Source organism: Heterocephalus glaber, unplaced genomic scaffold (genome assembly GCF_053883595.1).
Source record: "Heterocephalus glaber isolate CG9 unplaced genomic scaffold, H.glaber_assembly_v1.0 deba00001761, whole genome shotgun sequence".
Classification (NCBI taxonomy): domain Eukaryota; kingdom Metazoa; phylum Chordata; class Mammalia; order Rodentia; family Bathyergidae; genus Heterocephalus; species Heterocephalus glaber.
Window position 1 is genome coordinate 154,825 of NW_028258458.1, and position 22,357 is coordinate 177,181.

Here is a 22,357-nt window from a genome sequence, read left to right on the forward strand (position 1 = left end):
CCCTTGACAAAGCCTAGCACATCTTGTAATGGATTACAAACAGACACAACGTTTTGAAGTTACTCACAAAATGATGAAGTCTGTTTCCCGTTTTATGTGAGTTGGTGTTAAGACTCACTTAGACCAAGAGAAATCAGCAGAGCTGAGCTGTACCACCTTCATCCGCAGAAGGCTTTTGATAACTTGAGTTCAGCTAGTAGATTATTGGGTGATTTGTTACATGTAAAAGCAAACCGGTAACACATACTCCTTGCGCACATCTGGTAAAGGGGTCCCTCACTATGTATACGGGGAGCCTGCAGAACTACTCTTTTGGCAGGAGGGAAGAATTCTGTCAGAGCTATTGAGGCTGTAACCTGAGACGAGAAAAGAAAATCAAGACTTCAGTTCGTCTTCCTCTGCTTAAGGGCCCAGAGCACTCAGCAGATACAGGGGGCTAGAGAAACAGTTCACAGAAAAGGTGCAAGTAGGTTGCTAATAAGAGAATCCTAAGCCCCAACAAACAGACTTCATTGATTGCCAAAAGCATTGTTAGAACTCTCCAGCCTCTCAGATCCTTTCTGTTGGCAGGTGAACCTGCTAGGATAGGCAGAGGCAGGATGGGTGTTTTTCGGAAGTATCCAGAATGGTTGTAATTAACCAAAAACCCTGAGTCTGGACTCCGATCCGCCAGGAGCTCCGCCAGCCTCAGTTTTGGCCTCTGCCCTTTTCGTCCACCTGCCCCTGCTCCAAGCCCTTGGAAGAACCCAGCAGCACTCCCGCGGGCGGAAACCAGGTTCCCTACCAGGAACTCCAAGCGCCGCCGCCCGGGCCACCCCAGCCACCTCTGCCTCCCCGGCTCCCTGGCCGCAGAGCGCCCCGGCCCGCCCCGCGCCGGCCCGCCCCGCGCCGGCCCAGCCGCGAGCGGAAGTGACGTCGGCGGCCGGCGCTCTCTTCCGGACCTGCCTCGGCGAGCCTGAGACTTGTTACCTTCCGAGCCGTGCGGGCCACTCCGGCTTTTGTGAGTTCCGCGGCCTGGGGACGGCCTGGGGGCAGAGGGGATGTGAAAGGGCGTGTTTGGCCCGGGGCGCCTACGCGCCTCCAGGGAGCGACCTGGCGGGCTGGGCTGGGTTGGCCGGTGCCGCGGGTCCTGTGGGCTCGGGTGGCTGGAGAGGCCGCGGGCGTCGGTGCGGGGAGGAGCGGGGCTTGGGGTGCGGTGGGCTCGGCCTGGGGTTACTGCACCCGCTGTTTCCCCTCTCATAAGCTGCCAAAGGTCGGGCCTGGTGGCCTAGCCCTCGTCTCAAAACAAAATAAAAGTAAAAGCAACCTTTGTGGATTTTTATTTTCAGAAGGAATCCAGTTCCGCTGTTGGAGCACAGACCTGGCGATTCCAGCGCGTTTTCGAGAGCACTTAGTTTTTAGGTGGTTGGAAACAGCCGGGTTTTTTGTTTTGTTTTGTTTTTGAAACGGATGCTTCATCTGAGAATTTGCTGTTGTCTTGTTAGGTTGTGTTTTATTTTGACCATTACTTTCAGATAGAAAAGGAGACTTACAGGTATTGGATGTGCATCTTTCTGTATGAGAATATAAACATTTGTAGACTACAAGGCTTTTGTTTTTTTGAGACAGGGTCCTGGTATGTAGTACAGGCTGGCCTTGAACTCACTGCCTCAGCCTTCCACATGCTGTAGACCCGCAAGTCTTGACCAAAGAAAACTAAAGACTACTCAACTCTTTTCTCCATATACAGTTCCACTGCCATTACATTCCTACAGAATTTAGAAACAGAGGTCTTGGGAAGAAAGGATGGAGGCTTTACCAGTCCAGTGCGAAAATCATAAGTTTAATCATTAGCAGAATGGATACTTGATTTAAGTGTATACTTTTTCTCATATTTCTCTTTTGAAAAATCTTAAACGTACTGGTAATTTAAACATCCAATATCCATTGTGATAGATTCACTTTTTAGTAACAGATACTCTCATCCCAAATAAATGCATTGTACTATGAATTATTTGTCATTACATAAATTGAAAATAAGGAGTAGAAATGATACTTGACCCTTAATTACTTAGCAATATGAGCCCTAAAGATAAGGACACTGTTTTTCTAAAATCAAAATATTTCAGTCAAGAAAATTAAAAAATATGCCACTTGGGGCCACCACTCCTACCCGGCAAGCTCAAGGTCCTGAATTTGATCCTGGGTACCAAGGGAAAAAAAAGAAGCCAGGTGTGGTGGCGAAGGGCTGTAATCCCAGCATGAGGGAGGCTGAGGTAGGAGGATCACTGCAAGTCTGAGGCCAGCATGGGCTACATAGTGAGACTCTGTTTTTTTTTTTTTTTTAAAAATTAAAAGCAGTTAACATGAAATGTTTACTCTAAAAACACAGTTCTCCACATTGCACCAAAATGGACTTTGAGCACGGACACTTATATACAGGACTGTAGTAAATGAGGCCAAGGCCATGCCCCCCCCCCCCTTTTTTTGGTAGCAGGGGTTGAACTTGGGACCTTGCACTTTCTAGGCAGGCGGTGGAACTACTGACCTAAATCCCCGGCCCTGGCCTTTTAATATATGTGCCACAGTTTTTCATCATCAGTACCCAGTCAATAGACTTCAAAAAAATATTTGCAAAGTAATTTGTAGGTGATGTGTATTTCTAATTGTATCTTATTAGGAAGGCATTTATTTATATGGCCTTTTGTTTAGTCATGCTATTTTTTGTTTGTTTGAGACAGGGTGTTGATACGTAGTTCAGGCTTGCCTTGAACTCACTATGTGGCCCAGGCTGGCTTCCAACTCACTGTGATCCTCGTGCCTTAGCCTTTCAGATGCCTGGACCATACTGCCAGTCATGTTAATTTTGACAGTTGCTCAAAGCAGTAATTATCACAGCACTCTATTTTATTTCTTTTCTTTTCCCTCCTCCTCTTCTCCTACCTCATCTTCCCCCTTCCCTTTTCCTTTTTTGTGGTCCTGGGGGTGGAACCCTCAGCCTTTGCATATGCTCAACAAATGCTCTACCACCGAGTTAACCCCAACCCTTTTCTCCCCCCAGACAGGATCTCACTAAGTTGTCCAGGCAGTTCCTGTTTTTTTTCGTACCGGGGATTGAACTCTGGTCCTTGTGCTTGCGCAGCAGGCAGTGAAACCACTGAGCTAAATCCCTGGCCCTGTCCAGGCAGTTCTTGAACTTGTTATCCTTGTGAGGAGGAGCCTTATGAGTAGCTGGGATTACAAGCCTGTACCACTGTCTGGTTTTTACTCTGTTTTTTTAAAAAAAAACTTCTTTTGAATAAGGACATAACTTGTAGGTTGAGACGAGCAGGAGGAATATCTTGTCCCCAGTACTCATTCTACCCAGTTTAAAAAATTGGGGGGGGGGGGCTGGGGATTTTAGCTCAGTGGTTTCACAGCCTGCTGCGCATGTGCAAGGACCTGAGTTCGATCCCTGGTACAACTAGGGATCGAACTCAGGACCTTGCCCTTGTGAGGCAGGCATGGTGCCATTGAGCTAAATCCCCAGCCCCTTCTACCCAGTTTTTTGAGCATCCATGAGTAATGTGTAGTGAATAAACTTACCTGTATGTTTTTTCGAAGTTGTGGAAGTGTTTTCAGAGGAGGATTTTCAGGGTGTGTGTTCTAGGTCAGAGGGCAAATGTATGTTTAATTTTTGCTGTACATTAAATTTTTTCTTTTCCTCAGGTCTTATACCCATATAGCAGTTTCTGAATCAACATTTTTTAAAAACCTTGTTTAGAAATTCATCAGGAGAAAAATAAGGAAAAGGCTTTATTCTAACTACAAGTCACTTGTTTTGAAAAGGAAAATCAATATCTTGACCATATCCATGGTGAATAACAGTACTCAAATATATTTCCAGAAATACTATTTTGGGGTATGCTGTACTTGGGCAGATATTTTATGAGTCTTATTTAATTTTTGCTTTGTAGTTGTTTCTGCATGCCTTGTATTTTGCTGTGCCATACTTGCAACATTTTTATAGGGAAAGTTTATTTCCTGACAATCCACAGACAAATCAGATTCCTTTAATTTAGTGACTTACTGGTAGTGCTCTTATAGGGTCATGGGAGCAGTGATTATTTATTTAAATAGGCATAGTGGAGCTGGGGGTGTAGCTCATTGGTAGTTTGCCTAGCATGTGGAAAGCCTTGTGTTCAATCCCACTGCAGATACAAAACGGAACAAGAAATAGACATAGTGCTCCCACCATGGGACATAATCTGTCTGGTAAAACAGGTTTTAAATACTGGCAAGTTTGTTTTATGAATTTAGGAATGCATGAATAAAGTGGAGGTGGATGCACATACCTGTAGTCCCGGGTATTCCATAAACTGAGACAGGAGGATTGCAAGTATGAGACCAGCCTGGGCAATTTAGCAAGACTGTGTTCCAAATAAAATTTAACAAAGAGCTTGGAATATAGCTCAGTGGTTAAGTGCTTGCCTAGCATGCCTGAAGCTGTGGGTTCAATTCCTAATACTTCTCATCTCCCTAAAAAAGAAGAATACATAAATAAGAGGAAATAGAGCATATTGTGAAGAATTTAAACCTAGAACAAAAGCATGAAATTTGACTAGTCAAGTCTGTGAGCTCGGGTGAGGTAGTCTAGAGTAGGTAGGAACATTTCAGCTGAGGATAACTCAGTGCATGTGAGATCTTAGTGTATTCTTTTTAATTTTGTTTTTTGTCTTTGAGACGCATCTCCCTGTGTAGTCCAGGCTGGCCTCAAACTCTCAATCCTGCCTCAGCCCCTGAGTGCTGAATTAAAAGTGTGGGCCATCACATTCAGCTAAGACTTCAGAGTACTTGGACTGTGGAAAGAGATTGGCTGAGGCAGAGGAGAGGAACTGAATGATGGGAGTTAGACTGGAGAGAGGGATTATGGTCAGCAGAATGGCATGTTCCACCATTGTATTCTGAGGCCAGAGGAACCTTCTGAGATATTTAAAGCGGGAGAGTTGAATCTATTTCCAACTTAAAATGGAACCCACTAATTACAGTGTTAGTTTGATCTTCAGAAAAGATGACAGGGAAGGTGTGGACTCAAGGTAGCTCATAATGGTTACATTTGGCAGCTCTGTTGTGGTTGCCAAGACTTTGGTAATTATTATAGGATGCAAAGTACTGAGGTGCGTGTCTGTAATCCCAGCACTTCAGAGGCATGAGGTTTGGGAATTGAAGGCCAGTCAGGGCTGTATAATTTGACCCTATCTGATAGCTAGATAGGTAGGTAGGTAGGTAGATAGTTGGTTAGTTACAACAGCCCAAATGCTGAAATACTGTGGAATTCCCAAATTGTGGAATATTCACACCATTGGAATATGCTCCAGTGCATAAGGAATGAATCAGAAGTAGATGCAACATCACAGGTGAAACTCACTAACAATGTTGAATGAATAAAGCCAGATACAGAAGAATGCCTGGCCCTCCCCAAGGCAGGGGATATGGACCTCCTTAGAAAAAATGTGTATACTTGCTATCTGTTGTTTCTGAAGAAGTTACAATAAATATAGTGGCTTAAAACAATATATGCTTTTTTTTTCCTTTTTCTTTTTTTTAATGATGGGAATTGAACCTAGGACTTTGGCATGGTAAGCACACTTGACACTGAGCTACACTCCCAGCCCTACAACGTACACTTGTTATCTCATACTCTTATCGGTGCAGAGTCCAGATACACCTTAGGTGGATGTTCTGCTCACCAGGCTACAGTCAAGGCATTGCTTGGGCCACATTCTCATCTGGCTTTTCAGAGACACGTAACTAGAGAAAATACTATCTCTCCACTGGCAAAATGCATTTCCTTGGAGCTATAGGACTTGGTCCCTTGCAGCTGGATGCCCGCCCCAGCTCCTAGAGGCTTTCTGCAGTTCTTTCCACGTGGCAGACTCATTAGCTAGTCACAAGAATATCTGCACCTCAGGGAGGCCTGGATTCTCTTTTAAAAAGTTTCCACCAGCCTGGGGATCTAGCTCAGTGTTAGAGTCCTTGCCTAGTGTGCATAACGCCCTAGATTCAATCCCCGGCACTACACACAAATATATTTTCACCTGATCAGGTTAGGCCTGCCAGGATAATTTTTTTTTTGGTACTGGGGATTGAACTCAGGACCTTGCACTTGCAAGCAATTGATCTGAGACCTTATTTACACCTGCAGAACCATGTCACATTTGCCATATTCTCTTGTCTAGAGACAAATCAAAGGTCTTGCATAGAGTGGAAGGAACAGAACCACCCAGACGTGAACATGCAATGGTGGAGACCTCTGAGCTCACATTAGGGCGTCAGCCACATGGAGTTGCAGCTCACTGCATGGTGGGGCTGCTGCTGGGCTCCTCTGGGCCTCACCTGGTCTCTGGTCAGGAGTCCAGTGTGATGGACGCTCTAAGCCATCGTGTAGGGCAGCTCAGTGTGGGCTGCGCGCAGAGGGAGTTTGTGCAGCTATTACCACAGAGCTTGTGCATCTGCCTCAAGAGGACTGTGACAGACACCCAGGGCACACAGGATCTGACGCCAGTGGGCCAGATACATGGAATCAGCTTGGGGCAGTGGGTTGAGTAGGCCTGGGATGCTCCATGCTCCCACCAGGAGGGGTGTGGGGAACCAGCCCACAAGGCACAGGCTCATTGTGGGACTGCAGAGGAAGTTGTACGCAGATACAGCCTGCATTGTAGAATGCAGTGTCTGTCGGGAAGGCAAGAGAAAGAAGCCATCAGGCTGGTTGCTGTGTGTGCAGAGGGCGCCTCTGCTAGTGGAAGTCCTTTGAGTGTTCAGTGTCCATGTTAGGGCGGCCAGGGGAGGGGGCAGTGGGTCAGGCCTTTGAGATCACCTAGGGGCTGTGCATTCTGCTCAGATGGGATGGACCTGTTAATGCAGCTTGTCCTCACCCCACACCACTTAGCAGTTGTCCATCGAGTCCTCTCCCACCTGACAGAGCTGATGGCGTCTTATGTAAGAGATAGGTGCTTAGGGCCGGGGATTTAGCTCAGTGTTTCTGGTGCCTACCTCGAAAGCACAGGGTCCCAAGTTTGATCCCCGGTAACAAAAAAATAAAAAAAAAAAGAGATGCTTGGAGAATGCAGTCCTTTATTCCATAGCAGATAGTGAAGGTGAAATATGGAGCCACACTGAATAAATTGTTAAGTGGCACAGTCACTCTTTGGCTATTCACCACCCACATGTGAATTCCCTTACAATTGAGCAGCCCTCTATTTCTACCTAGCAAGACTCAAGGGAAGCAATTCTCACCCTTCTCTTAAGTGAAAAGGAAGACATTACCCCAGCTCAGACCTTATTAATTTTTACTTAAATGTGGTCATATTCCCAATGACTATCTTGTTAGCTACAGACTAAATTGTAAATTTATCCTGAATAACTTGTATACAAAACAGAAATGGGGAGGAGATAGAAGCAAATGAGTAGTTTGTATAAATGCAGAAAAACTACAGTTTTTTAAAAATTCAGTTCTACCACCTTTCTTGGTTCTGTAATTGGCTTTGTGGGTGTCATTTGTTTTCAGGATTCATTTCTTCAGTGACCAGTTCCATAATTCCCTTGCCCTCAACTACCTTTAGCTGCTCTGGGTTTTCTGTCTGGTTGAGTGACTTAAATCTTCCTTTCCCATTCTTCTATTCTAAGTCCTTCATTGTCCTGTCCTTTTTCAGTTGTAATTTTCCATTCATCTTTATGACACAGCTTGGATATAACAAGTAGTTCTTATACTTGGTCCCCTTTGTCTCAGTAGTACTCCAGTTTCACTGTGGTTGTTGTGATCTGTCACTACAGCAAATAGATTAACTGCCCCTTTTTGCACCCTTTCATAGTACAAGGGGCCCGAAATGTCTAGGTGTGGTCTTGCTTTCCAGTGTATTGAAAACATAATTGTAGGGGCCAGGGATTTAGCTTAGTGGTTTCTCTGCCTCTGTGCAAGCATAAGGACCTGAGTTCGATCCCTGGTACCAAAAAAAACATAATTGTGGTCCCTGGCGCAAAACATTCCCCATTAAGAACAGAGATATCCAAATACACAGTGCTTTTTGTTGCTGAGATCAGAAGCAAAAATGTCACCAGATCCATTTCTATATTAGCTTATCAGTTCTTGCATCTGTATGTTCTGGTTGTGGGGCAGTAGTACCTGTAGGGCTTTCTGATTCATAACAGACTTTCTGAGAGTCAGACCCCTTCCTTTCAAAGGATTGTTCCCATTGGCAGGTAACTGAATTTTCAGTAAAGTTTTCCACCTTTCCTTTGATGAGCTACTTGTGTATGATGAGTGTCTAATCATACCCCCAGTCATGATTGCCTTCATTTGCCCCAGGCATCTGGTAAAAAAAAAAAAATAGTTCCTCTCAGGTAGGTATTATGGTGTATACCTATCACCCCAGCACTCTGGTAGGCTGAGACAGAAGGATTGAAAGTTTGAGCCCAGCCTGGGCAACTTAATGACCCTGTGTCAAAATTTTAAAAAGACTGGAGATACAGCTTAATGCAAAAGGCCCATGTTCAATCTCCAGTACTGGAAAAGAAAAAAAAAAAAAGATTGTAGATAGAAAATGCCCCCTCAGCCTTGTGTCATACATCATTAAAACAAAAATGACAGCCCACCAAGTGGGCTGTCCAGGAAGCAGGATTTTACAGATACTGAGCCCCTGACCCTCTATACCAGGCTGCCCACTTTCCTTTGGGTAATGGATGCCCCTTGGCATGGATATTCAGGTCTTCCAATAACAGTATGGAAATCTGGGCCCTCTGATACATCCCATCTGCTGGAGCAGTGACTTCTGTCTTCTGTCTCTCTCTGTCCTTCTTTTTTTGGTCTTCTGTCTCTTGATAGATGCCAGGGCACTAAATGAGGTCACACCTCTCCCAGATCTCTTGGATATCTGTGGAACTTGGTGGACTTGGATTATATGAACAACAGTGGTGGGCCGTGGATTTCGCTCAGTGGTGCTGTGCCTACCTGGCAAGTGCAAAGTCCTGAGTTTAATTCCCAGTACCAGAAAGAAAAAAAAAGAAACAATGAGAGTTTGTGTACTACAAGACATCGCCACTATTCCATCATATACGTGATGTGGCTCAGTGTCATGTTGCTGTTTCACATCCCTTAGTATGTAGCTAATAAAGGACGAGGGGCCAGAAGTAACACATTTTTCCATACTTGAGCTTATCATCCTTAACATTGGATGCTGTGACCAACCATCTGTCCCATCTTCACATATATTATAAACTATTGACCAGTCGCTAAGAATTTTCTTTGTCAGAGTAGAGGAAAAATAAAAACTCAAAACCTGGGCCGGGGATTTAGCTCAGTGGTTTCGCCGCCTGGTGCTCAAATGCGAGGACCCAAGTTCGATCCCCGGTACCAAAAAAAACAAACCCAGAAAACCCCAGAAAAAACCTCAAAACCTGTGGGGATCCCTTGGGGCGCATAAAATAGGAATCAAAATTACATATGCAGGCTGGGGATGTAGCTCAGCATTAGCGAGTTTGCCAGATGCAAAAGGCCTGAAAAACAATACCCAGCACTGCAGAAGAAAAAAATTAAAAAGATTTTAAAAATACCTGTCCTGCCCTACACACACTACAGCAACAACATAAGGCCTTAAAGAAATACTCATTTCCTTGAGAGTTACAGACATTACTTGTAGTAACTTACGTGTACTTCTTCACTTTTGAAAATTTACAACTAGAGCCCATGGAAGAAGCCTTCAGTAGAATTTTCACATCTGGTGGGTCCCAGGCAACTGTTTGACAGTCATAAGCATTGCAGACAAGTTTTCAAATTCCACTACAACAAATAAACCTCTAAATACATTATCTTTGCTGTTGTTGTTTTTGAGACAAGCCTTTCTATGTAATTTGGGTTGGCCCTGAACTTACTAAACACATTATCTTGTCCCAGTCCTGTTTGTACAATTTTCCCATCTTAACTGCTTCTCAAAGACCAGGCCAGAGAAGGCATGTCCTCCGTTAGCATTCAATATCCATGATTGTCCCATAGGGCCAGCTGGCGTTTGTCTTTTTTTTTGGTAGTGGGGATTGAACTCGGGACCTTGCGCTTGTGAGGCAGGCAGTGGAACCACTGAGGCAAATCCCCGGCCCTAATGTTTGTTTTAATGTTTAGATCATTGATCCATTTTGATTTTAATTTAGTATATGGTGAGAGATAAGGGTCCAATTTCAGTCTTCTGCAACAGTCAGTTTTCCTAACACCACTTGTTGAATAGGCTGTCTTTCCTCCAACATGTGCTTTTGGCTCCTTTGTTAAAGATCAAATAGTTGAATGTTTCTGGGGAAGTTTTTGCATGTTCAATTCTATTCCATTGATACTTGTTTTTCTTATAGTACCATGCTATTTTTATCACTGTGGCTTTGTAATATAGCTCATGCTGCAGACCGAGCCTGAAGATGGCCCTTTGTCTCTTCTCTGCTCCCTGTCTCCTCCCTGGTCCCTTTCTTCTCCATAGATTAGAGTCAAATAGACTGTGTCTATTGTAGACCCTGGGTGGCACAACCCTGGGAGATAGTTACCTTGTATCCTTCGCTGTTCCCTCCGCATGCCCACATCACAAAACAATCATGCTACATTCTGCCTAGGCCACATAGGCTATGTAGCACTATTTGCCCCACCTTCTTTTCCTGTTTGCCTTCCACTATAAAGAGCTCATGGTGCTCCAGGCGGCCATTAGCTCCCAACGAGCTATGGTTCCACCTGGTCCCAACTTTGAAGCATAATCTTAGTATGTATCCTTCTTTCTTCGTCTTGTCTTCTTTTCTTCATCTCTCACGGCTCTCCCAGGCTTTGGATCCTAAGCTGGGTGGGTCTCAGCAAGCTTGAAGTCAGGTATTGCTATGTCTCCTGCTTTGCTTGTCCAGAATTGCTTTTGCTATTCTGGGTCTCTTCTGTCTTCGCATGAATTTTAGGATTATTCTGTCTAGATCTATAAAGTATGCTGTTAATATTTTAATTGGGACTGCATTGACTCTGTAACAGTTTTCGGAATCTGGCCATTTTGACAATCTTTGTTCGGCCTATCCAGGAGCAGGGGACATCTATCCCTTTTCTGATGTCCTCCTCAGTCTCCTTTTTCAGAGTACTGTAGTTCTCTTTGTAGAGATCTTTCACTTCCTTGGTTAGATTAATTTCTAGGTATTTCATTTTTCTTAAAGCTACCGTGAATGGTATTGTTTTCATAATTTCCCTCTCATCCATTTCATTATTAGTGTACACAAGTGCTAATGATTTTCATATGTTGATCTTATATCCTGCTACATTGCTGAATTTGGTTGTTTTAAGATTTTTTTTTGGTGGAGTTTCTTGGGTCTTCTATGTAGAGTATCATGTCCTCTGCAAAGAATGATCATTTGAGTTTCTCCTCTCCAATATGCATCCCTTTTATTTTTTTCTCTTGAGCAACTGCTCTGGCTAATGTTTCAAGTACTGTGTTGAATAGAAGAGGTGATAGTGGGCATCCTTGTCTTGTTCCTCATTTTAGGGGGAATGCCTTTATTTTTTTTTTTGGTACCGGGGATTGAACTCGGGTCCTTGTGCTTGCGCAGCAGGCGGCGAAACCACTGAGCTAAATCCCTAGCCCCGAGGGGTAATGCCTTTCGTGTTTCCCCATTTAGTATGGTGGTGGCTGTTGGTTTATCATAATTACCTTTTATTGTACTCCGCTATGGTCCTTCTATACCTGTTTTCTACAAGATTTTTATTATGAAGGGGTGATGGATTTTGTCAAAAGCCTTTTCTACATCTATTGATATGTATGGTTTTTGACCTCGCTTCTGTTAATGTGGTATATTAAATTTTATTTACATATGTTGAACCATCCTCACATCTCTGAGGTGAAACCGGCTTGATCTGTTTGCTAATGTGCTGTTTTACTAATATCTTCACATCCCCCTTCTTTTTTTAAAAAGTAACTTTATTATCAAACACACACATACAAAAATTAAAACCATTCAAAGAAGAACAATGCAAGGGAAAAATAAAACTACAATAATATTCAAATACAGTAGGACTCAACCAAAACAAAACTGAAAAGCACTTAAACATTTTTCCATATAACTTAAAAAAGCATCTCAAGCAGCAACACGACACCAGAGGATGTGCTTTGTTTCAGAAAGATCCCCAAAACCAATATTGAACAAATAGTGGTATGGAAAAAAACTCCAATTATCTAGCAGACTCCACATAAGCTAAGCTTCTCCCTAATTTAAATTTTGATACAGTCATATGACATGCGATGGAAACACAATCCAAGAAATATGTTATTAGGCAATTTCATCCATGTGTATCCTTAATTACACTTCCAGTTTCTCACACTAGAGAAACTATTCAGTATTTACACATATGTGTCCTATTTATTTCACTTAAGAGGATGGCCTCAATATGCATCCATTTAGCTATAAATGTCTCTAGTTTCTCATTCTTTATGGCTGAGTAGTATTCCATTTTATAAAAAAACCCACATCTTCTTTATCCAGTTTCCAGTTGATGGGCACTTGGGCTGTTTCCAAGCTTTAGCTGTTACAAACTGTGCCACTGTAAACATGGGTGCACATATATCTCTGTGGTATGATTCTTTTAGTTCTTTTGGGAAGATACCCAGCAGGGGAATAGCTGGGTCAAAAGGGACCTGTAGTCCTAGTTTTCTGAGTTATCTCCATATTGACTTCCACAGTGGTTGCACCAGTCTGCACTCCCACCAACAATGGAGAAGGGTTCCTTTCTCCCCATAGCCCTGCCAGCATTTGTTATTGAATGATTTCTTAATAGCAGCCATTCTTTCTGGGGTGAGTTGGAATCTCAGTGTTGTTTTCATCTGCATCTCTCAAATGACGAGTGATGTTGAACATTTTTTCATATATTTATTTTCTGCTTTTACTTCTTTGTCTGAGAAATGTCTGTTCATTTCAGATGCCCATTTTTGAATTGGGTCTTTGAATTTAGGGGGTCTGATTTTTTTCAGTTCTTTCTATATTCTAGATAGTAGTCCTTTGTCTGAGGTACAGTTGCTGAAAATTTTTTCCCACATTGTAGGTTGTCTCTTAGCTCTGTTGGTGGTTTCTCTTACAGTGCAGAAGCTTTTTAATAAGATAAGATCCCAGTTGTTGATTCTTTGTGTAAGTTCCCATGCCACTGAGGTTTTATTCATAAAATCTTTTCCTATACCAATGTCTTCAAGAGTTCTACCTAATTTATCTTCCAGCAAATTTAGTGTTTCTGTCTTAATATTTAAATCTTTAATCCACTTAGATCTTAATTTAGTGCATGGTGATAGGTATGGGTGTAGTTTTAATCTTTGGCAGGTTGAAATCCAGTTTTTCCAACACCATTTATTAAATGGGCTATCTTTCCTCCAATGAGGGTGGTTGGCTCCTTTGTCGAAGATGAGGTGGCTGAGCATATCTGTAGTTGTTTCTGCATCTTCTAATCTATTCCACTGATCCTCGGGTCTGTTTCTTTGCTAGTACCATGCTGTTTTTATCACAGTAGCTTTGTAGTATAGTTTCAAGTTGGGGATTGTGATACCCCCAGCCATGTCTCTGTTGCCTAAAATTTCTTTTGCTATGTGAGGTCTTTTCTGGTTCCAAATGAATTTTTGGAACACATCTCCCTTGCTATCACCATCATCCTCTGTAGCTTTGGGCTCAGGCTTGGCCTTTTCCATCCAACTGTTTTTCTGGGTAGATTAGTAGTCAGAAACCTTGACAATAGGGTCTCCTCTTCTTCCTCCTCCTCCTCCTCCTCCTCCTCCTCCTCCTCCTCTTCTTCTTCTACTTCTCCTTCTCCTTCCCCTCCTCCCCCTCCTCCCCCCTCCCCCTCCTCCTCCTCCTCCTCCTTCTTTTTTCTCTTTTATTTTTTGGTACCGGGAATCAAACTCAGAACCTCGTGCTTGCCAGGCAGGTGCCATGCCACTGAGCTACATCCCCATAGGATCCTTCTCTTATGGCCTTTTGCTGAACCCTTTCTTTTTCTTAGGCTTTCCAGACTATTCTTTGGACTTCTTTTAAGGCAAGAGGTCTTAGGGGCCCAGGAATGCCACCTAGTGGTTCCAGAAAAAGACTTCCTATTTGTTGGCTATTGATTTCATGGCAGCCTTGGGCATCTGGTCAATCTAGGCTGGCCAGTGTGGGTAACCCTTCATTTTAGTGACCGTGACGTCCCTGCATTTGTACTGCTGCTAGATGGATCATGACATGGCATGGCCATGGTTCCCTTCCTGTGTGCCCCTATGATGCCAGTAATGAGGGTCTGACAACCTAGGAAGTGTTTCTTGAGCAGGGATTCCAGGAACTCTTTTTTCAAAAGAAAGATTGACACTTCTGGACTCTTGAGTCTGCAATGGGTGGAGTGTTGCTGATTCCTGAGATGCCCTCAAGGCATCTTTCTTGTCCCTGTACAAAGTACATGATTTCTTTTTAATAGCACTAACCTTTTTAACAGCCAGACATCTGTTGGCCCCACTTTATACATAGTTCCTTTTGGGCCAAAATTTAAAATTTTCAAATTTGTGTGTTCTGTGTTTTGCCCCTGATTCTCATTATAAATACGGCCAAAATCAGCCTGCAATATTCTTGCCACACTCAGAATGTTGGACTGCATTGAAACTTTTCCTACCAGATTAATTAGTCCACCAGCCGTAATTTCAGTGTCTTGCAAGGCCTCAGGACATGGGCAAAATATAGACAATTTTTTTGCCAGCATATAACACACATGGCCTCTAGCCCAACTGCCCACAGACTCCTTATTCCCATCTGAAACCTTCTGAGCCTGGCGTTTACTCTCCACATTCCTATGAGCATTCTGGTCTTCTGAACTCTGACCATAATCACTCATCAAAGTTTTGTTTATAGAGTTCTGGGTTTCTTTAGCCTACATCTCCAAACCTTTCCAAATTCATCCCAAAACCACTTCCAAAGGTATCTAAACAACATAGCCAAGTACAGTCATAGCAGCAGACCAACTGGTACCAGTTTTCTGTATTAATCAGCTTTCTTATGGCCATACAATAATTGACAACCACACTATAAAAGAGGATAGACTATCTGGGAATCTAGCTCAGTGGTTCCAGCGCCTGCCTTGAAAGCTCAAGATCCCGAGTTTGATCCCCAGTACCAAAAAAAAAAAAAAAAAAGAGGAAAGGCTTAATTTAGGTCACAGTTTCAGGAGTTTTAGTCTGTGATCAACAAGCTTCAAGGCAGAAACATCGTGGCAGGAAGGGCATGGTGGAGCAAAGCTTAGTTCCTGGCTGTGGGAAGCAAGGAAGGGGAACAGTGCCAAAGAGGAATGGGCGAGGGACCATATATAGTACCCAAGGTCATGCTTCCATGACCTACCCAGACAAACCCAAAAACATACTTTTTAACACGCTAGACATTTCTTAATCCAGTGAAGTTGACATAGCAGGATTAATAGTCACAGTACACTAGCTTTCCCCTAAACAATACTGTAGAGTCCTGTAGTCATAGCCTGAATAGTCACACTGCTGGTTCATTTAGGAGGGAGGAAAGCAGGCCAGAGAAGGCTACCTGTAAGCCTTCTGCTCTGCGTTCCTTGGGAAGACATGCTGCATAGTTTCCTTCATGAGTTGTATCAATTATAAGTCACATTTCTCAGGGCATAAATTTCTTTATCTGTAAAATGAGACTGTTAATACTTATCCACATAAGCTGCTCAGCTCACCATCCACTTTTCTAGCTCTAGATGAGACAGAACTTCTCTAGCATTATATGATCAGTGGTATATGTGTATGTGTGTTTGTATGTTCAATGTGTTGGATTATATGGGACTTTTGTATCAGGGTGAAATGACTTCTGTATTTGTGAACATAGGTATTGTGGTCAATTCTGAGTTCTTGTGTCTTCTTTCTAAGGAACCAGTTAGCCTTCAGGAAGAAAAGGCACCCGCAGAAAGGATGGTAGCTGACTGGCTGACAGATTATCAGGTAAAAAGAAAATATCTTTGTCCAAAACAGTATAATTACATCTGCCAAATAGATATATTCCCTTCCCTTCACAAACAAACAAACAAACAGTAAAAAATTTGTCTCCAAAGCTTTTTAAAGCAAATGGAGCCTCACCCAAGGATTGAATTTCCATTTGAATTTCTCCAGGGAATGGAGCTTCTCATGTGAGACATTAACTTGAAAATCATCCAGGTATTTCAGAAGTCACTAATTAGTCTTACCATCACCATCCCAACTGCATATTTTATATTTGGTTGGTTGCTCTGCTAGATGATAGTGCAGATGAAAGTGTCCTATTATCCCATAATTTATTCATTCATCAGCATTGGTCAAGTCTCTGCTATGTGCTAAGCAGAATGTGTCTTCCAGTGAAAGGAAATAAGGCTAAATTTTCTGGTCTGGTTGTGCTGAGATAAATTCATACTCAAGAAGTACCATGTGACTTGAGATTCAGAGTCCCTGAGTTTGGATAGAGGACTTTCTAGAACCATTGAACCCTGGTGTAGTTCAGTGGAGACCCTGGAACCCAGGGAGACATTAGTGTCACTTCCTCATTCTCTTGTGAACAAGGTTAGACAGGTTACTTGGCTCAAACCAGCCTGTGTGTGATGATACAGGAGTCAGTGAGCTTTGATGATGTGGCTGTGGACTTCACCCAGGAGGAGTGGACTTTACTGGACCCAACTCAGAGAAACCTATATGGTGATGTGATGCTGGAGAACTACCAGAACCTGGCCACAGTAGGTAGGATTCCTATCATTCTGCTTTGTTGAAATATTGGTCAGGCCCCCGCCTCAGGCCCTGCCCTGTGGCTGGGGGGTGTGGTGTGAGAGTGTGGGGGGGGGCGGCGGAGGGGGGGGAGGACTGCCAGCCAGATCCCCAGGCGAGGCTCACTTGCCTGTCCTGACCCGGCCCCAGCGCCCAGCAGGTTGGCCAGCCCACCCATGATCAAGGCGATCCTCATCTTCAACAACCACAGGAAGCCGTGGCTCTTTAAGTTCTACCAGCCTTACAGTGAGGGTACACAACAAATCATCAGGGAGACTTTCCATTTGGTATCTAAGAGAGATGAAAATGTTTGTAATTTCCTAGAAGGAGGATTTTGGTAATCAGTCTTAAACTGTGTAACTTACTGTGACCTGTGGAGTTAAATCTAATTAATTGGAGGATCTGACAACAAACTGATTTATAGACATTATGCAACACTATATTTTGTCTTCTGTGTGGATTCTTCAGAAAGTGAACTTGGCATTTTAGATTTAATTCAAGTTTTCATGGAAACATTAGACAAATGTTTTGAAAATGTCTGTGAACTGGATTTAATTTTCCATGTAGACAAGGTTCACAATATTCTTGCAGAAATGGTGATGGGGGGATGTATTGGAGACCAACATGAATGAAATTGTTACACAAATTGATACACAAAATAAACTGGAGAAATCTGAGGCAGGTTTAGCTTAGCAGGAGCTCTAGTCGGTGCTGTATCAGCTGTAAAGAACATGAATCTTCCTGAGATCCCAAGAAATATTAACACTGGTGACATCAGTATAAAAGTGCCAAACCTGCTCTCTTTTAAATAAATTATAAAACAGGCCACTCCCAGGTAAAATCCAGGGGGAAAAGTCATCTAAGTTTACCATATACTTGTTTAAAAATAGAGGAGGAAAGTCTTAACTTTTGCTCTTGGATTTAAGTCAAGGTACTGTATAGAAGTTGTGTAAAATCAGGCCGGGGATTTAGCTCAGTGGTTCTGCCACCTGCCTTGCAAGCACAAGGACCTGAGTTTGATCCCTGGTACCAAAAAGAAGTTGTATAAAATCAGTATGAAAGTTTGATGTTGCTTTTCTTGCTTAGTGATTTTAAAGAAATTGTATAGTTCCAGTGTAATTTTTTCTTTTCTAAACTGCATTCCTATGCCCACCTAAGGCGTGCCTCTATGTGTTGATTATTACAGTATTTTTTTTTTTTTTTTTGGTACCGGGGATCCAACTTGGGACCTTGCACTTTCGAGACAGGTGGCAGAACCACTGAGCTAAATCCCCGGCCCTGCGGCTATTATACTACTTTGAAAGTGAGGTATTTCTTTAATTATGTACAACCAAAAATGTTGGTATTTTGTATGGATCACAAGTGTAGCAGTCCTTAATTCTTTCTGCTGTTTGTCACATTGTTATTTAAAGAACCAAGTATGTATTGCATGAAAACATTATGACCTTTTCCTCTTAGTTTAAATAAACTCAAAAGTAACTGGAAAAAAAAAAGAAATATTGGTGATGTTAATTCCAAATGCAGTAAGAAATAATAGACACAGTTCCTGACTTAAGTAGATTTTAATCTGCTGTGGTGCTTCTCAAAATGTCCGTGATCAATAACAATGCTGTCAGTCTGTTAGAAGGTTACATTTTCCTTCTCCACCTCTAATTCGCTGAATCAGAAACCTGGATGTGAGTGGGGACATATGCTTGTAAAGCCAGCTACTCTGGAGGCTGAGGCAGAAGGATTGCAAATTTGATCTCAGCCTGGGCAATTTAGTGAGACCCTGTCTCAAAATAAGGACTGGAGATGGTTCCGCTCCCTGCCTCGCAAGTACAAGGTCCTGAGTTCAATCCCTGGCACCAAAAAAAAAAAGGACTGGAGGTATACCTCAGTGCTCCCTGGGTTTCGTCCCCAGTATCACAAAGGAAAGGGAGGAGAGTATGGGAAAGAAGAAAGGAGAGAGAAACCTGGATGTGAAGCCACATCACTTGTGTGACAATAGGTTCTTTCAATGACTGATGCACAGTACTTGAGAACCACTGGTATAGTTGTTTCCCCAGGGGAACAATGGTCTCCATTGCATTTCCTTTATTTCCAATTTGAATAAAAGTAAAGCCTTAGTGCTTAGTAAGTGTGAATATAAGACTGAATTTGGATTTTAAGAGACACAGGTAACCAAACATTTGTGGCACAGACAGAGCAGTATTCGTGGGTTTCTTATCTCTTCTATAAGTTTTTCCACCAGTCTTCCTTTCTCTGTACACAGGATGTCAGATCATCAAGCCCAGTCTGATCTCTTGGTTGGAACAAGAAGGAGAGTTAAGGACAGGTCAGAGAAGAGTTCTCCAAGGTGAGTATTCTTGAAAAAAATACTAGTTAATGAGAAATTTAGTATGTTTACAACTATAGTGAGGAGACTTTAGAAGATGGACTTTGTGTCAGAAGGCTGAGTCCATTTTTCTCAGAAGTTAGGAAATCTTCAACTTCTAGTACTCCCTTACTTAAACTTTTACTTCACTTTTCTGTTCTGTTTTGTTTTGAGATGTGTTCTTGCTGTGTAGTTCAGGAGGGCCTTTCCCTCACTACTGTAGCCCAGGTTGGCCTTGAACTCGCAGCAGTACTCCTGCTTCAGCCTCCCAGAGTGCTGGGATTAGAAAGTATGCCATTATGCCTAGCCTGGTTTGTTGCTTTGATGTATGCTCTTTTTCCAGAAATTTTCTATTTTCTTTCCCTGGTGTTTTCACTATCAATTTTTTTTTTTTGGTACTGGGGATCGAACTCAGGACTTTGCGCTTGCGAGGCAGGCGGCAGAACCACTGAGCTAATTCCCGGCCCCACTATCAATTTTATTTAGAATCAGTTTTTGATATTAATATTTCTACCACATGACCTTATCTTTGTCAAATTTTCAACATAGTTCAACACCTCAAATCTTTTTCTGCTTTTTCCAGCAAATACAAATGAGCCTTATTTTTTTTAATTCTTTCAGTCTTTCATTTTTTCCTTTACACCTTTTCATTTGTTTTTCTGTTTTGCTTCAGAATGGGAAATGCAACTTAAAACCAAATGCTCGGCACTTCAGCAGGAAATTTTAAGGAGTAACCTGTCCAATGATATACGAATGGTAAGGATAAGAAGAGGTATATCTTATTTTTCACCCACAAAGAAAATCAGGAATTACATCATAGTATATCATCAAATATAAGAGATATTTGAGAGAGGCAGATACACACAAGAGGGACTGTCTCTGAAAAGATTTTCTGAATCTAATGATTTGGGGGTGTCCAGGCCTGTAGTGAAACATAATGTTTCAGAGTTCCCACAAGTACACATTCTCAGTATAAATAGACTTCTGGTTTTAAAAAAAATTTTTTGGAACAGAAATCTTTTTAAGATTAGAATAGTTGGCACAGCATTTTGGAGTGTGGGCCAGGGATTTAGCTCAGTGGTTCCACCACCTGCCCCGAAAGCGCAAGGACCCGAGTTCGATCCCTGGTACCAAAAAAAAAAAAAAAAAAACCAAGCATTTTGGAGTGTGTGTTTAATCATACACATGAAATATATCAAGAGAGCAGGAACTCTATGCATATAATGACAATGGTAATCATCATCACTATTGTTATCATTATCACCATGTTTCTATCATCAGATTGATTGTATCTGTTAACTTGCTTCAGAAAATCCTTTAGTCATCACTCATCCCTCTTAGCAACAGGCAGGAATCCACAATGGAGGAGGACTCTATGACTGGAAGCAATGTGAAGAATTCTTCAGTGAACACACATGCGGTAAGACCCACATGAAAACTCAAAGTATAGGAGACACTTATGATTGTGATCAGCGTGGAAAAGATTTCCTTACTGTTCAACAAGAAACCTCTACTAGAGAGAAACTTTCTGCATTTAATCGGAGTGGAGAAATCTTCTGCATGTCACCTAATGTTTACCAGAGACAGTTGTTTACTAGCACACAAGAGAAATCCTTTGAATGCAGTGACTGTGGGAAATCCTTTGTTAATCAGTCACACCTTCAAGCACATTGGGAAATTCACAGTGGAGACAAACTCTGTGAATGGAAGGAATATGGGGGTTTTATAAACTCTGCAAGCCTTCCTGTGCTTATAGAAACACTCAATGCAAGAAAACCTTACAAATGTAAGGAATGTGGGAAAGGCTATAGATATCCTGCATATCTAAATATTCACATGCGAACTCACACTGGAGAGAAACCCTATGAATGTAAGGAATGTGGAAAAGCCTTCAATTACTCTAATTCATTTCAAATACATGGAAGAACTCACACTGGAGAGAAACCCTATATATGCAAGCTATGTGGAAAAGCTTTCACTCAGTACTCGGGCCTTAGTATACATCTACGATCTCACAGTGGAGACAAGCCCTATGAATGTAAGGAATGTGGGAAAGCATTCCTTACATCCTCACGTCTTATTCAACATATAAGGATTCACACAGGAGAGAAGCCTTTTGTATGTGTCCAATGTGGGAAAGCCTTTGCTATTTCTTCAAATCTTAGTGGACATCTAAGAACTCACACTGAGGAGAAGGCCTGTGAGTGTAAGGTATGTGGGAAAGTATTTGGGTATCCCTCATGTCTTAATAATCACATGCGAACTCACAGTGCCCCCAAATCCTACACATGTAAGGAATGTGGGAAGGCTTTTAACTATTCTACCCATCTTAAAATTCACATGCGAATCCACACTGGAGAAAAACCCTATGAGTGTAAACAGTGTGGGAAAGCCTTTAGTCATTCCAGTTCATTTCATATACATGAAAGAACTCACACTGGAGAGAAGCCCTTTGAATGTAAGGAATGTGGGAAAACTTTCATATGTTCCAGTTCCTTTAGAATTCATGAAAGAACTCACACTGAAGAGAAACCCTATAAATGTCAGCAATGTGGGAAAGCCTACAGTCATCCTCGTTCGCTTCGAAGACATGGAAAGACTCATTAGCAAGAAACCTTATACATGGTAGGGAATATGAGAAAGTCCTCATTTACCCCACTTTACACAGAAGAAATGAATGGACCCACACTGAACAGAAGTCTATCAAACATGCTTAGTAGCCAGGCATAGTGATGTATACCAATGGTCCCAGCTACTTAGGCTGAGACAGGAGAATCATGAGCACAAGGCTGTTAGGGACGACGTAGCAAGACTGAATCCTCCCCACCAAAAGTAAAATGAGCTAGTGGTGACCCCTAATGCAGGATATACAGAAGACTACGTGAAGTCTTGAGAAGATGGCCATCTTCAAAAAGAGATAGAGGGCTAGAATGGAATAGGCTTCTATTAAGGCCTGCTAGGTGGACAGGGTGATGCATGATTGTAATTCTAGCACTCTGGGAGATTGAGGCAAGAGCAAGCAAATTGATCTTTGACTCCCAGCTTCCAGAATTATAAGGAAATAAATTTGTTGTTTAAGCCACCTGGTCTGGTATTTTATTATCAGCTATAGCAAATGACTATAGTAAGGAATATGGGAAACCTTTAGATTGCTCAAAAGCCTTAATATTCATATGCAATGCCTGGTGTGGTGGTGTGTACCTGTAATTCCAGGTATTCCAGAGACTGAAAAAGGAGGATCTAGAGTTTGAGT

At 42.3% G+C, this 22,357-nt stretch overlaps 1 protein-coding gene and 1 pseudogene across 2 annotated transcripts; both read left to right on the forward strand.

Annotated features, from left to right (window-relative positions):
• The first annotated feature begins 1,328 nt into the window (after positions 1-1,328).
• Positions 1,329-22,186, forward strand: LOC101701349 (zinc finger protein 426-like). Of its 2 annotated transcripts, none has more exons than XM_021245232.2 (6): positions 1,329-1,401; positions 15,888-15,959; positions 16,598-16,724; positions 19,003-19,086; positions 19,778-19,860; positions 20,446-22,186. In XM_021245232.2, exons 2-6 carry the CDS (start codon positions 15,930-15,932, stop codon positions 21,709-21,711), a joined length of 1,590 nt encoding a protein of 529 aa, XP_021100891.1. In that variant the 5' UTR covers positions 1,329-1,401; positions 15,888-15,929; the 3' UTR covers positions 21,712-22,186. The 2 variants fall into 2 exon arrangements, with proteins under 2 accessions (XP_021100891.1, XP_021100890.1); XM_021245231.2 differs by lacking the exon at positions 1,329-1,401 and adding an exon at positions 1,409-1,534.
• LOC101700986 (AP-3 complex subunit sigma-1 pseudogene) lies at positions 16,925-17,560 on the forward strand (annotated as a pseudogene).
• Positions 22,187-22,357: the final 171 nt, after the last annotated feature.